This window comes from Microtus pennsylvanicus, chromosome 4 (assembly GCF_037038515.1).
Source record: "Microtus pennsylvanicus isolate mMicPen1 chromosome 4, mMicPen1.hap1, whole genome shotgun sequence".
NCBI lineage: Eukaryota > Metazoa > Chordata > Mammalia > Rodentia > Cricetidae > Microtus > Microtus pennsylvanicus.
Genome location: NC_134582.1, coordinates 72,546,725 through 72,562,132, shown reverse-complemented (window position 1 = coordinate 72,562,132; position 15,408 = coordinate 72,546,725). Strand labels below are relative to the sequence as shown.

At 44.6% G+C, this 15,408-nt stretch overlaps 1 protein-coding gene across 6 annotated transcripts in view; it reads right to left on the bottom strand.

Annotated features, from left to right (window-relative positions):
• Positions 1–15,408, bottom strand: part of Fancc (FA complementation group C) — a 99,573-nt gene that overhangs the window by 23,385 nt on the left and 60,780 nt on the right. For 4 of the 6 annotated variants that reach the window (XM_075969382.1, XM_075969384.1, XM_075969386.1 and 1 more), the window contains 2 exons: positions 9,433–9,600; positions 3,057–3,213 (listed from right to left, as the gene is read on the bottom strand). In XM_075969382.1, the coding sequence (XP_075825497.1) occupies positions 3,057–3,213; positions 9,433–9,600 (325 nt within the window). The remainder of the gene's footprint in view (positions 1–3,056; positions 3,214–9,432; positions 9,601–15,408) is intronic. The other 2 variants (XM_075969383.1, XM_075969385.1) reach the window with 1 other exon arrangement.

The following is a 15,408-nucleotide window of genomic DNA, read 5'->3' as shown; positions in this document are numbered from 1 at the left end:
GAGATGGGGATATAATTAACAGTGTTCCACACAGAACACAAGTTATATAGACCATCACACTTTAATTACTGTCAGAATCCAGCGCTAATGCAATTGGCATCAGGTTTCTTGGGCAGCAAAATGCAGCAGTGGAGCTGGGTCTCCCAGATCTGATACTGTGAATGGCCCTGTCAAGGCCTGAAGATGCTGCACTGTGATAAATGAATCAGAAGATGCAATTAGGAAGCGGGCTCTTCAAGTTACCCCTGTAATCACTCAGCCAGGTCACGGGGCTTATTCTATCCTGCTGGGTTCTCTGGCTCTGTGGGTTCAATATGGTGGAGGAGAATACCTAAGCCAATCAGGGGCGTCCAGCTTGTTGTCTGTATTGTAATTATATCCACGAACCACAAGGCATAGAGGGGTCACATCCTGGTAATGCCACAATAAATTAAACCAAATAACACACCCTCAAATCCCCCCTCAACCATAATAAAAGCTCTGAAGCTCCCCACAGATGATCCTGATAAACTCCTTGTCAAGGATGGTTCCGCCCACAGCAGTCGGCCTGAGGTTCTCTATACAATGTCTTTGGGAGGGCACTTTGCTGTGCTCACCTAGGGCAGCTTGGGCCCAAGGCTCCAGGTAAAATGGATCCAGACAAGGTTCAGAGAAGAACCTGTAACATCAACAGTCACACAGCCCATGGGGCTGGGAAGCTTTTCACTGAGGGGAGATACAAAGGACAGTTATGAGCAAGCTGCAAGCCAAGAATCCAGGGCCATCAGTTTGCACTGAAACCAAGATAGACCAGAGATAAAGTAAAAAAAATCTCAATGTGCACATTTAATTTAGGAATAAAGGCATTTACCAGACAAAGTAACTTACTACCTTAACTTGGAAGGGACTGTCAGCGGGCTTCTGGAATCAGCTACAAGATCTTTAAGGAAGCTGCACTCTGATTTCTAGCCTTAAGATTCTGTGTAACTTTTGAAAATGGTGAGAAGTAACAATCATGAATGCAAATGTATGTTCACATGCACACATGTGAGAGAGGAAATTCAAGCAACTGCTGCCCTGTAACTGATTCCCTTACAGTCTCCGATGTGAAAAGGTACAACTACGCAGGGCAGCCAGGCAGGCAGCCTCAGCACCGTCCTTGGTTTAGGCCACGACCGAGGCAGACACATTCTCCCGTTTCCTGGCCACTGAGCTGAGATAGCACTATCCTGCACTGCCATGGAACTCACAGCCTCCATCAGATCCCCCAGCTCACAAGAGCCACTGAGGTTCCTGTAATGCGCCACTGCACCCGAAATGCTCTGCTCCTTGGCCACATTGAACATAACATTAAGTTCTACATTTTTTTTTAGCTTGAGATAGGTTTCTCCGTCTGGCTAACCTGGAACTCACTCTGTAGACCAGGCTGGTCTCCAACTCACAGAGATCCACCTGCCTCTGCCTCCAAGTGCTGGGATTAAAGGCGTGCACCACCACACCTGGCTCAGATTCCACTTTTAATAGGATTCACATGACTGTTGTGCCAGCACAGACTTCTCTCTATAACCATGCTGGGTGGCTGAGGTCACAGTGTGTGGTGTCCTGGGCCTTCCACTCTAAACCCTGACACTAGGAATCTGGGATAAAATACCTTCGAGAAGAGGAGACACTGGTGCCTGCAGACTGCACTTGAGACACAAGCCTCCATGACTCTACCCTGCGAGCATGCTCGCTAAACAAGCACTGGCGGCTGGAGGCCTGCCTGGGCGAACAAGCCCTTTAAGTCCACTGAGGACTTCACCAGAATCTAGGCCTAGGCAGCTTCTTCTGTGGACACTGGCTGATTTCTTATCAGCGCTCTGTACACAGAAAATCTCTTTCATATTTCAGTGGTCTTGCTATGTTGCCCAGGCTGTTTTTAATTACATTTCATTTATTGGGGGTGGTGGAACATGTCATAGCACATGTGGGGAGGTCAAAGGGCAGGGTGTGGTAGTTGGCTCTCTCCTTCCGCCCTGTGGGCACTGAACTCATGTTGTCTGACTTGACAACAAGCACCTTTACCCACAGAGACATTTTGCCCACCCAATCAAACTGATAGAAAATCGGCTCAGTTGACTCCCACTTGTGCCTTCTGAGTAGTTAGAACAAGTCAGTGAACCACTGGGCTCAGTTTGGTTTGCTTTACACACACACAAACACTTCCACACCTCTGCTCATTCTTCTTTTGTGTATCTTACAGGAAAGCAGTTCATTTGAAAGATACTTTTGTCTCAGTCTGTCTTAAATAAGAGGTTCTGCCCTCACTGGGGAAAACATGATTGTTGGGGGGAAACTGTCACTAGATATTATGTATTCTTTTTCCTGGGGACACTGGTTCTTACAGAACCCCACTAACCAAGCTAAAGGCAGACACTGACTGGCCAGGCCCTGACCACTGCCTGGAAGTAGGGCCATTGGTGCCAAGTCCTTAGGGCTCTTGAAGTGGAGGCTTCAGTATGCAGAAGCTTCACCCAAAAGAAAATACACACAAATCCAACTGGTTTTGCTGCTTTAAGCATTTTTCTGAGCTCTCATTCGTTTCTCTCTAATACTCAACTTTATCCTCATGGAGAGCTGTAGATTCAGTTTCTAAATTTGTATTAACTGGTTTTTCTTCTCCCTTTTCTATAAGAGCCCCTGTTTTAAGAACATGTTTCTCACACTAAAATGAGAAACAGTATTTTTTAAAAGCCTACTTTGCATCTCTGGCCTCTTCAGACCCCTGGGAAGTACATTCTATACAAGCTATAGGTAAGGACATGGCCTGTCTGTCTTCTGTAAAATGGGGCAATGTGGTGGAACAGAGCATCAGGAGGTGAATGGAGCGAACACACACACACACACACACACACACACACACACACACACACCATAGGAAAGTCCTACGGCATTAGATGTCCCTAACTAAATATAAACGGGAAGCATAAAGGCCCCAGCTCTGGTCGCACTTTTTACTTCTGTCACTCTTTAACTGAAGGCAATCCTCTCAGCAATTCGTTTAAGGGTTTTTCTTGTCGCTGAAGTCCAGCACGTACCAGCAATGACTCTTTTATACAGCACTCCATCTCTCTCAGGCAATTTCTCTTGCTGGAGAGCAGCTTTTCAAAAAGATTCAGCACTGCTTTTTCAAGACTGGGGAGATGGCGAAACCAGAGGCTGACCACAGAAGACATGGGCAGAATGATCTTTCTCCTTTGAGCAAGAAATAAGCAGAAGGTTAAACAGAATGGATTCCTGAAAAGACATCAAAATGAGCAATGTTCAAATGGCAATCACTAATCAAGTGTGTGAGACGTGGTTTTCTCACCATGATCTTGGCAGCTGTCGATATTGATGCATCTACTTGCGAAATACTATGGCAATCTCTCACCTAAAACCTCGGGAACCATAGAAGGTGAAGACTGCTTCCCAAAGCATATACAAATACATATCAAAGAAAGGTTAAAAGGAAAAATGAGATGAAATCCCTGTGATGTCCAGGAAATAAGGACGCAAAGTTAAGAGGCAAGCTATGTTTAAAACTGAACTAGATTGAGACCAGAAATAAGTCCATAGTCCTAAGGAAGTTACCTGGCCCTTCATAGCCTCAACTTATCTGTAAAACCAAATTGGCTAGAAGGATCCAATGTAGCAGTGCATATGTAATACACAGACAGCACAGACCACACTGTGAATTCTCAATAAATAAAAATGCAAGTCTTAATGGGAGATGGCCCAGTTGGCACATAGTAAATCTTATGTTACAGCCAAACCATGTCATGTAGCTTTAGCTTAGTATTTTGTCTTTTGTGTGTAGTCTAAGTACATGTGACAATGTGGCATATGTACATGTGTGTATTTCCATGCACGCATGTATGCAGAGGCCAGAGGATGACATCAGATCTCCTCTAGTAGGCAGGGTCTTGAAAATACAGTGCATGGTTGGTTTTGTTTTTCCTTTCTTTTGGATAGACAGGCAGCCAGCGAGCACAGCAAGAGCACTCCCCTGCCCACATACACTGTTGGGGCTACAGGCATGTCAGGGGTACTCCCAGATTTTAATTTGGGGAAGAGCCCTGTCTGAGTGGGGGTACTGCTCAGCATGAGACTGGCACCCGAGTCTCCTCAATCTTGGAGTAAAGATATACCCTAGTCTGTGTGTGACAAGCTCATAATTATAAACAGAAATGCCTCCGACTCTCAAAAGTGTTGTGTTCTAACTTAAACAGTTGCGCCATGTCACATAGTCACCTTCTGTGGTCAGCTGGTGTTAATCATCCACGCTGCCAGGAGCTAATTGTACTTACTTATCTCATCCACTGTATAGATGTCAATCTCCCCTTCATCTCTCTGGATACCACACTGATATCTACCACTTCAATCTGACTCTGATGCCCACTACCCATGGCTACTGCAGTCATCAGTAAGAGACTCACCCACAAACTACGCGTCTTCTGGTTAAAAACAGCTTCCCACGATCCCTTCTTCAGGTGTGTAACAATTCGGTAGAGCAGGCTCAGAATTTACAACAATGCTCTAACAACAATCAGCAATTCATTCTAAAAGGAACAACCAGGAATGGTAGGATAGAGGACCCGGATAAGACACACGGGGGTGGGCTCAGGGTTTCTATGCCGTCTCCAGGTACACCAGTCTTGCGGTGTCTTTGTGTTCACCTGGATGCTTTTCAAGTCCTGTGGCTGAGCTGATGTATGACCAGCCACTGGTAATTACGCCCAGTTCTAGTGGTCACAAGGCTGGTTGCTCTCTGCTCTTAGCCCTGATCCTGAAGCTCTCCAGGGGCCCAGAAAACTCTCCCCTTAGCCTAAACTTACATATAATTGGAAAAGGCTCCCTATCACTCAGGAAATCCCAGAAGTTTTAGACGCTTGGACAGAGACCACACATGTATCTTTTACTCTGTCATAACATAGAAGCCCTGCATCCATCTCTGCTTTAAGCACAGGGAAAGAAATCTCTGCATGCCGTCATCAGGCTCCCTAATGTTCCTGAAGCACTGGATTTGGTTTTAGTTCGGAGAACATGACACACATAATTACTAACCCTCCACAGATTAATGAAAGAGTCTCAGCAGCCTTCCCACCTCTGCAAGAGTTTAGGTAGTCTGCAGACCTGGGACAAGACTCCTGGGTATGAATTTTATAAAAAGTTAGGTTCGACATTTAAGTCAAGAAATCAAAAGGTTCCTCTAGGTTATCTAAACCACAAAGGGGAACCAGCATGAATTGTTTAGAGGAAACAGCCCATTTCTGGAAAATACATGACTGTATTTGGAAGCCAAGGCAAAAGACACCCAGTCAATTATAAAACACAGGAATTCCACCGTGTGCTGTGGTAAGCAGTTGAGAAGCTGAATATAGGGCAAGGCTGCTTTGGTCAAAGAAAGCTGTGGTTTCTAGCAGGCCACACAGCCCATCTGGGGAACTGTTCAAGCTGGGAGGGTTGCAGGGCATGGAATAGCAATCTGCACGGCTCACTGAGTCAGCCTCCTCTGTGGACCTGTGGCGGATGGGCTCTCCACAGGAAAGGTTCCAGCCAATGTGGCTCTGGGTTGACTCGCTAGTCTGAAGCTGTTGGAACTGGACATGCTGAGGACCACCCAACATTTCTGGACAGTCTGTCCCTTGTGGATTAGTAGACATAACTTTCCAAACCAAATAAACTGTATTAGTAGCTGAGCAAGAACACTCTATCGTACGTGAAATGAGACCAAGGGCGGGCAGGCTCTCACCCTGGGCTCTGGGCAGCACGTCTCCCGGTCGGTAATTTCTGAGACTGCTGTTGGGGTTTACAAAAGATGCCAAAGGTGGTCTGCTTTAAGGCTGACCTAGAAATGCAGGTGAATTACTATAATCAGAGATGGAGCTTTCCACTGTGCTGTGTTGTATAAAAGGTGCGAGTTGGTGAGAAAACCATAAGAACCCCAAGGACTCGACTGAACTGCAGGTGGTGATTACTCAATACCAATAAATAACAAAGGTAATGCAGATTTCTCAAAAGTTGAGACATACTGAGTAAATTATGAAAGAAGGATTGAAGAAGACAGAAGAAAATGACTTCAACCTTTCATGTTTATTTATATGGGCATGTATTTATGAGGGTGGTGTGTGTGTGTGTGTGTGTGTGTGTGTGTGTGTGTGTGCAGATGCCCACAGAGGCCAGAAGAGGGCATTGTGAGTTGCCAACATGGGTACTTTGAACTTTTGCACTGAACTCGAGTTTTCTGCAAGAGCACTTCTGTGCTCTTAGCCCCGAGCCATCGTGTGTGTGTGTGTGTGTGTGTGTGTGTGTGTGTGTGTGTGTGTGTGTTTTAAGACAGAATCTTGGTAGGTATAGCCCAGATTGGCTTTGATTTGTGGCAATCCTCCTGTCTCAGTTTCCTGAATGCTAGGATTATAAATGTGAGCTACCACGTATAGTTCTTGTTTTAACCTCTTTTGTAAACATTCAACAATTTAACCTTCTCTGAATTATTAGCTTTCATAGCAAATGAAATATGTATTGTATATAAATGTTAAGAGTTATATATGGAAAATGGAAATACTCTACTAGGAACTCTTTCATTTCCCAAATGTAACGAACGATGCAACAGGACGCCTGCGATGGACGAGAAGATGACAGCCAAGATTTCAAGATACAAGACAGTAACTGGAGTTACAAAAGCCTAAAGGGCACACATAGACAACACAGCAAATGCTGCTAGATCACAGAGTGAAGGTGAACAGACAGACAGGTGTACTCACAGGTAAACAGGAAGCTGTAACATGCAAAGATGCTGTTCTCTAACCCACACACTTGATGAGGTATCTTTCCAGAGGCCAAATCACTTTTAGAATTTATATGGAGGATAAAACAAGCAACACACACACACACACACCATTAAACTACAAAGAAAGAAAAATGAGAAGAACTAGAATTATGTTATTATAAACACAGAGAGGCAAGGCAGACCCATCTGCACTCAGGAGCGGAGCAGAAGCTGAGGAAACTCTCAGGCTACACCCTGGTGGGAAGGGACCGGCATCCTTCACCACACCAGAGATAGCCAAATGTTCTGCAACCTCAAAGTGGAGCAAGGAAACCTACCATTTTAACAAGTACTTTGCAAAGCCAACTTACAGCTTGAAAGAAATATAAAGGAACTTATGAACCAAATACAACAGGAAGCTTTGAACTCTGATTCTAACAATAAAAAAAAAATTACATAACAGGAGAACTTGGGTCCTGATTAGCTATAAGGTGATGAGAAGGAACTAATAACAATTTTCAGTATACATTATATATGGCTTTTAGACTTTTTACATTTATTTACGTATTATTTAAGTATTTATTGTGTGGAGGCATGGGCAGCCCACAGAACACATGTAGAGGTCAGAGGACAACTTTCAGGAGCTGATTCTGTCTTTCTTTCAGTGGGCTCTGGAGAAGGAACTTTTGTTACCAGACTCATTGCAAGTGTTCTTACCCCCTAAGTCATCTTCCTGGCCCTAGAGGTCTGTTTTGAAAAAAAACCAAAAAAATGCTTATATGTTTAACAATTCCTATTTTCTGTCTAAAGCATTTAAATAAACAAAGAATTGAAAGAAATATATGTAATACCCACCAAGTTATCTTGCCAGACCAAATTTAAGCTTTGAAGGGGAAATTAGAACCTTAGAAAGTCTGTGACAACTTTCCAACACTCTGTGCCATGTTAACCAGGCTGGCGGTGAGAGCAGCAGCGACGTTTTCACCGTACGGTGGAATGGGCAGCACTGGGAGACTTTCCAAATGAGTCACACATCATGCTACAAAGCCATACAGAGGTGCAAGACCTAAACTACAAAACAGGCTATGACTGTGTGCATGTGTGTACATGCATGAATATGGCACATGTGCACATGGAGAGGCCAGACACTAGGTGCCTCCTGGAATCACTCTCCAGTTTATTTCTGAGACAGAATCTCCAACTTGGCCTGGAGCTTCTGATCTGGCTAGGTTGCCGCAGGGATCATCCTATCTCTGCTTGCCTTGCACTAGGATTACAGGTACATGCCACCACAGTGGGCTTTTTCTGCATAGGTGCAGGGGATCCGAAATCAAGCATTCCTGTCTGTATTGCAAGTACTTTGCCAAGTGAGCTACCACCCCTGGCCAGGTCAGTAGATTTTAATGTAACAGATTATAAACATCCTATTAATATAACCTTAGATCCCACACTGCAGCTCACGTTTAAAATCATGACCGCTCAAATTTAGGTCAAAGCAAACTCTCCACTCCTGTCGCCAAGGCTGCTTTATGCCACTGTGTGAGGATAGGCATTTACATCAGTACATCCCATAGACTGGACCTAGCTTTCCGATGCCAGGCAAAGAGGCTCATAAGACATAAAAACAGTGTTACCTGTCAAACAGATTATCTCTGTCTTATAAAATATTACTGTTTGGCCGGGTGGTGGTGGCACACACCTTTAATCCCAGCACTTGGGAGGAAGAGGCAAGCAGATCTCTGTGAGTTCGAGGCCAGCCTGGTCTACAAGAGCTAGTTCCAGGACAGGCTCCAAAGCTACAGAGAAACCCTGTCTCAAAAAAACAAAAAAGACCACTGTTTGTTGTTACTATTGTTACCGTTTCTGATGCTGTGTGCACCTCTCTGCACACCTGCAGAGGCCAGAGGAGGACAACAGGTAACTGCTCTATCACCCTCCATCTGATTCCCTTGAGATAGGGTCTCTAACTGAACTTGGATCTTCCCTTTAAAGAGTGGTTGACCAACAAGCCCCAGAGATCCACCAATTTCGTCCCACACCCAGTGCTGGACTCCAGTGTGTAAAACCACGTGCAGCTTTTATGTGGCTGATAAGCATCTGGAGTTGTGCTTGCTCGGCACTCGTATCTCCTACGCCATCCCTACAGCCCTTCAGTTCTGTTTCCAAATGCAGTGAATTTCTTTGGAAGTAATATTCTCCCTTCTCTTTCCTCCTTCCCCTCCTTTTGAAGGGCTGAGGATCAAATCTATGTTTCAATGCTGGGCAAGCATTCTGCCTCACTTCTATAAACATTGACTAAATTTCTGGGTGTGGTTTCATATATGACAAACATTGGGAAGTATAACCCACATAAAGCTCTTTGGAATCTTCAGTAATTTTTAAGAGCATTGGAGGGGACAGAGAAGGCTGGGCTGAAGGAGGGAAAGCTTAAAGGTGCTTGCTGCTAAGCCTGGTGACCTGAGTTCAATCACTGGTACCCAAATGAACTTAACAAGAAACCCAACTCCTATAAGCTGTTCTCAGACCACCACACTAATAATAAATATATAAATAATAAACAATGAAGGGAAACAGAATATTAAATACACTATCATGTTTTTTTCCACACCACAACATTTCACGACTAGGAAAAACAAGTTGAGTGATAAGATCGATGGACTCACGACAAGAAGGCTTCATTCACAGCGTTGAAGAACTCAGGAGAGAGGACCTCCTGGGGCTCATGCCCATGATAGGTGAGGAGAGCCTCCACCAGGGGTTCGAAATCAGGCAGAGAAACCAGAGGGACACAAACATGTGACAGGCACATCATGCGCTCGGGAGCCATCCTACTGGAGAAAAAGGTAAGAAGTGACGGCCAGATCAGAAAATCACATGAAACTGTGGACAAGTTTTCCCCCTGAAAAGGACAGTGACAGGCCCCCATGCTGGCCAAGCAAGATCTTCTCTAGTACTGTGTGCCAGGTCGTCTTCAGCCACTGTCATTCCCATGTCTGCTGTACACACAGGAGTGCTTTATCTGTACAGCAATCGCAGACACACATGACCAACGCCCTGTACCCCCCACAGAACTCCTAAGCGGATGCTGGCCTGCCTAACCAGCAGCCACTGCCACGCTGGCTCGGCCCACACACCTCCAGCTGCGTGTGAGCAGCCTCCTGACCACCGCCGGCATCTGTCTCACCCCACTGTGGATCAACACAGATGGTTTGGCACCCTCTCAACTCCACATCACTACACACAGCTCTGCAAAAGTCCTTCAGCACTGAGACAAATAGTCTCCCCTAGAGGGCTAAAGGTCCTTGTGCCCATAGGTAAGCACTGGAGAAACCAGGAATGTCAAACATGCAGGTTTGTCTCTTGTGTGCCTGTTTTCTACCCAAAGGCTGGGAGTAGATGTAGTTAATAACCTGATGGTGACTTTGCTATCTACAGAGCAGGCCTACCCTGAATCCCCCAGAATTCCTCCCTAAACCTTTAAGAATTGTTACTCAGTAGAACCCATCCTTAAGAGAGATGTCATATGTACTTTGGAGTTTGGTGACCTCTACTTTCTCTGTATGATCAAGACCACACCCAGTCCTCCCCGATCTGCACACAGGACTGAGGTAACTGTAACCACCTAGTCCTCCCCTATTTTTTACCACTGAACTTTTTTTTGCCCCAAAATTGTACTGTACTTAAATGCCCCAAAATAAATAAATGAATAAATAAACTATCCAGTGTCAGATTCTAAAAGTCTGAGCCAACATCAGCTAAGTCATGTTGAACCAAATTTCCTTCTTGCCTTACTTGGATCAGTACACTTTTAGCGATGACGTTTGCAGGGACTCCCCCAACCCCAAGTCTCCTGCTCGGCCTTCTAAGTAAGGGCCTGTTGTCCAACCTGACTGTGAAGTACTGCTAGCAGCCTCGAGTCACAGGAGTCTCAAATGCTGCTTTGTGACAGCTCTCCAACCACTGCATCAGTACAATGACTGTTGTGTGTAACAGTTTAACCGAGTTAGGGACTGGGACCCTAGCAGTGACTCTGATGGGCAGTAGCTGCAGCGTTAGCAGAGAGCACGCTAGTGAGCGCAGCCACAAGAACCCTCACTTCGTCCTATGTGTTCTCAAGTTCCCACCCCCGCTGCACTACACAGGAAAGGGCTGGGCCTGGGCTAGCATGCAAGCCTTTTCTGTTTGGATCAGAGCTTACTCTTTACACCGAGTGACTCCCTATACACAGCGTATGCTGAAGAAACAGATGTTACACAAAACTCTAAACTGATAAAATCAAAGGTCTGAGCATACATCACCAGCCCCTCACCCATGTTTTCATAACTAATTTGGTCTTAGATTTTAAGCACCGATGTGCCACATACAGTTCTCATGTCCCTTTACATGACATTACATGTGTACCTAGTACTAGACACAGTCTAAGCCCAGGTCACACACCCATGTGGAAGTGTGTTCACGTATTCCATTCCTTGCTGGGGGCATATGGCCCAACAGTTAGGAGCACTTACTGCTCTTACAGAACAAAGGGTTTCTCGGCTGTCTCCAGTCCAAGCTTAAGAAAATCAACTGAATAATTTATCTGTCCCTGAGTTCAGATTTTCAACTGATTCTCCAGTTAAATAACTTGTTCTTTCCTCATGAGTTAAATTCCTAGGGGGAAAGTGCAGGGTTTTAGTATTATAGCTACAACCCACCACTGTCAACCACTCCATGTTAATTCTTCTGACCACATCAGGAGACGCTGTTGGGCAATGTCAGCTGGAACAGCATCCCTTTGTGCCAGGCTGTACCACATGACGGTTTAAAACAATATGGACAAAACCTTAGCCAGAGCACAGTCCACTAAAGGACATGGTGATGACACCGGGTAGATGGGATGGTAATCACTGTGCGAAGCAGTTATTCCTCACAGCAGCAAGTCTGTGCAGGACAAAAACGGACGACGCCTGACTCCACGAAGTCCATGGGATGCACGTGCTAGTCACATCCCAGGAACCCTGGCCCACCTCAAGCCTTCCTCACATGTTCCACTGAATTCTGCTTAGCATAGTCTTTTTTCCCTCCCCCGCTCAAAGAATTTTATAATTGAATAAGAATCATTTTTTCCCTGGGAATTTTGCAGTGTGTTGAGCCAGTACATAGTTTTTCTTTTTTCTTTTCTTTCTTTTTTTTTTTTTTTTTTTTTGTTTTTTCGAGACAGGGTTTCTCTGTGGCTTTGGAGCCTGTCCTGGAACTAGCTCTGTAGACCAGGCTGGTCTCGAACTCACAGAGATCTGCCTGCCTCTGCCTCCCGAGTGCTGGGATTAAAGGCGTGCGCCACCATCGCCCGGCTAGTACATAGTTTTTCAAAGGAAATCCAAGCTGTCTATGGAGTTCATTTATTCTTATCAGAAGACTGACTTTAAGAAGTAACTTGATGCCTCACATGCTCTTCAGTCTTTTTATGAGCTTTTAAAGTCTTGTTTTTTAATAGCTAAAAGCCATGAAATTCTGTTCCCTGTCCATTAAAAATAACTTAGTCCCTTAGAACCTTGGACAAGAGTCAAATGCCATGTGTGGGGTGTCTGTGCAGGTGTCTGAAACAAGGTCTCACTGGGCCCTGGGGTCACTGAATGGACCACGCTGGTCAGTCAGTGAGCCTCAGGGACCCGCTGTCTCCGTCTCCCCAGGATTAGGATTGCGAACATTACCACCACACCCAAGTTTTTACATGAATGCCAGGGATCAAACTCAGATCCTCCTATTCACACAGCAAGCACTTTACCACTAAAGTATTTCCTCGGCCCCAAACTGGGAATTCTTACGGTGTGCTGCCACGTAATCTTTAATGGCAACCCGGCATCTCTGTCCTGAGTGACAGCACCGCAAAGACGGCTGCCAGACCTGACGGGGCCATCACAGCCGTGCCACCACTAGGAACACCACCTTTTATAGCTCAAGTCACCTGCCAAGATTTTAGCTGAACAAAGCAGAACCTTAGACTCAGAAACAGCACAGTGGCCTACAAACTTTCTGATACATACCTGAATCTATAAAATTGCACCCACTTATGAAAACACGCCTGTTATTGTTTCTTTCACTAGGTTGACTTCCAAATTTCAAGCAGCTGAAGGCCCCAAACAAAATCCCAAATGAGCAAGCTGTGCTATTCTTTACTTTGCTTCCACTAAGAGACTCCATTCATTATTAAAATTTTAATCACTTGATTAAAGTTCATTTCATAAGTTTCAAAATCTTCATAAAACAGACTGACGCCATGAGTTCAGATGCAGAGACGTAAAAAAAGCTCCAGGGCTTCATTTAGAGGCTGATAAATAGTCATGTGACCAAGTGTTAACAGTTCAATAACAGATGTTTAAATTCTACCCAGGTCTTTCCTACAAACATCTAGAATGTGTTTCCAAGCAGTTGCCTCAACCGACTGGCTGGAAAGCTGCAGACGGCTGGAAAGCTGCAGACAGCCATACAGGAAAGATGTTTCTGGTTGGCATCAAGCCTTCTCAGTTCATTCTGGTGCAGAAGTCCTTTGGAATATTACTTTGGCCATGAGTGTAATGTGGTCTCCTGTTGTGGGAATTCATTCGGCCAATGGCCTTTTGGGTAGCGGCCCATTAGGGCGTGGTCTGAGGTAGTCTGTGTGGACTGATGAGCACAGGTGAAAAGTGAGCTCGTTCTCTGGGGTGCTGGTCAGGGTTCTGTTCGCAGCATCCACAGAGCAAAGGACGGTGGCTCTCTACCGTTTTGTAATTTTTCCCCCAAATAAACATTTGTTATCCTTTATTCCGGGCTCTCATGGACTTCCTCAATTATGCCTACATTCTAGCACCCAACACAGGGCGATAACAGAGCCCTGCATGGCCCCCTTTGAACATGGATGTCCAGGTTCTGGCCTGTCTGCATTTTGGTTAACAAAAGCACTAGCTAATTTTATAAGAGTCTTTAAATTGTTTGTTTGGAGACAGGGTTTCTCTGTGTAGCCCTGGCTGTCCTGGAACTCACTCTGTAGACCAGGCTGGCCTTGAACTCAGAAATTCTTCTGTTTCTGCTTCCAGAGTGCTGGGATTTTAAAATGTGTGGCACCACTGCCCAATAACCTTAAAATTGTTAATGAAATTGATCATGGGCCTTTTCCAGACTTGCTGGGAGATACAAACTGCAGCCACTGAGATTTAGGGCTTGGTCGGTGTTCTCAGTGTCAATGGTCTTTCCACCTACTCAGTCCTCCTCCTCTTTCAGAAAATGAGAAAATTCACACCTGCAGGTCTTTTAGGGTGGAGAATTTCATGATAGGCACTGACTCTGTAGCCAATAAACACCAACTCGATTTCACAAACATTTGTGTTGACTCTATGGAACTTAAGACATTAGGGCTCTCTATTATATATAAACTTCCAGCATAGCTGTTCCTTTCTTACACTGCTCGGGATTCAAGTTCACAAACATCCATCTGGCTCTATGTAACAAATGATGCAAGGGCTTCATGCAAAATAACTAGAGGAAAATACCCAATGTTATGGAATAATATGTCTGTTACTGTGTAAATTACACTGTGATTGGTTTAATAAAGAAGCTGAATGGCCAATAGCTGGACAGGATAAGGTTAGACAGGAAATCCAGACTAAGAACACTGGGAAGAAGTGAGGAGTCAGAAAAGTCACAGGAGACGCAGAGGGAGCAAGACATGCTGGAGGACAGGAAAAGCCACAAGCCACGTGGCAGCACAGAGAGTAATAGAAATGGGTTAATTTGAATTGTAAGAGGTAGTTAGTAATAAGCCTGAGCTACTGGGCAATCATTTTTAATTAATAAATAATCTGAGTGGTTATTTGGAAAGTGGGGGGTGGAACTCCACTTACAAATGGTGCCCAATGTAGATCTAGAGCCATGAACATCCACATAATGCCTGAGAAAACTTAAAAAAAAAAAGGTTCTAAACACACAGAAACAGAGTCAAACAGTGTTTCCTAATCTCATATCTCTCATGTTGGCCACAGTACCAAGATGTATCTCCAGCAGCTGCCTGTGGGAAGAGGCAGCCACCAGCCACCAAGCTACTGCCATGCACTAAGCTAAGCTACACCTGAGGTGGCTAACATAGCAGTTTAATATTTGCCTCATGCAATCAAAAAACAATAGAGATGCTCAGTAAAGACAGATCCAGATGGAAAAAAACTCTAAATGGGTCAAAAGTTATATTGTATTGGGGGAGAGGTTATGCTTTTATTATCGTAGGAAATCAAGAGGCTCTGGATTCTTTCTAGATTGATATGGATCAAGTTTGATCAATGAAGACCCCCTGAAAGTACCGTCTACAGACATAAAGAAATAAACCTAAAAAAAAAAAACTACAAAGAAGGAATGTATATTTTACCTGCTCAACATAAAAATATCATCTTTGGCTAACTTGTATATAACACACAATCTATACTTGTAGTAATACAGATATGTATGTTACCTTTAAAAGTTTATGAACTTTTAGAACAAGAGGGCCAAACACTAATAATATGGATGGCCCAGGTGATCCAGGATTTAAAATGCCTGTTATAGTCTCCTCAGAATTCTGCATATGATCCAACCTTACAGAATACTCCAGCTGGGACTTCATTATTATGCCCATTTTCTCAAGGTTCCCCCAAAGG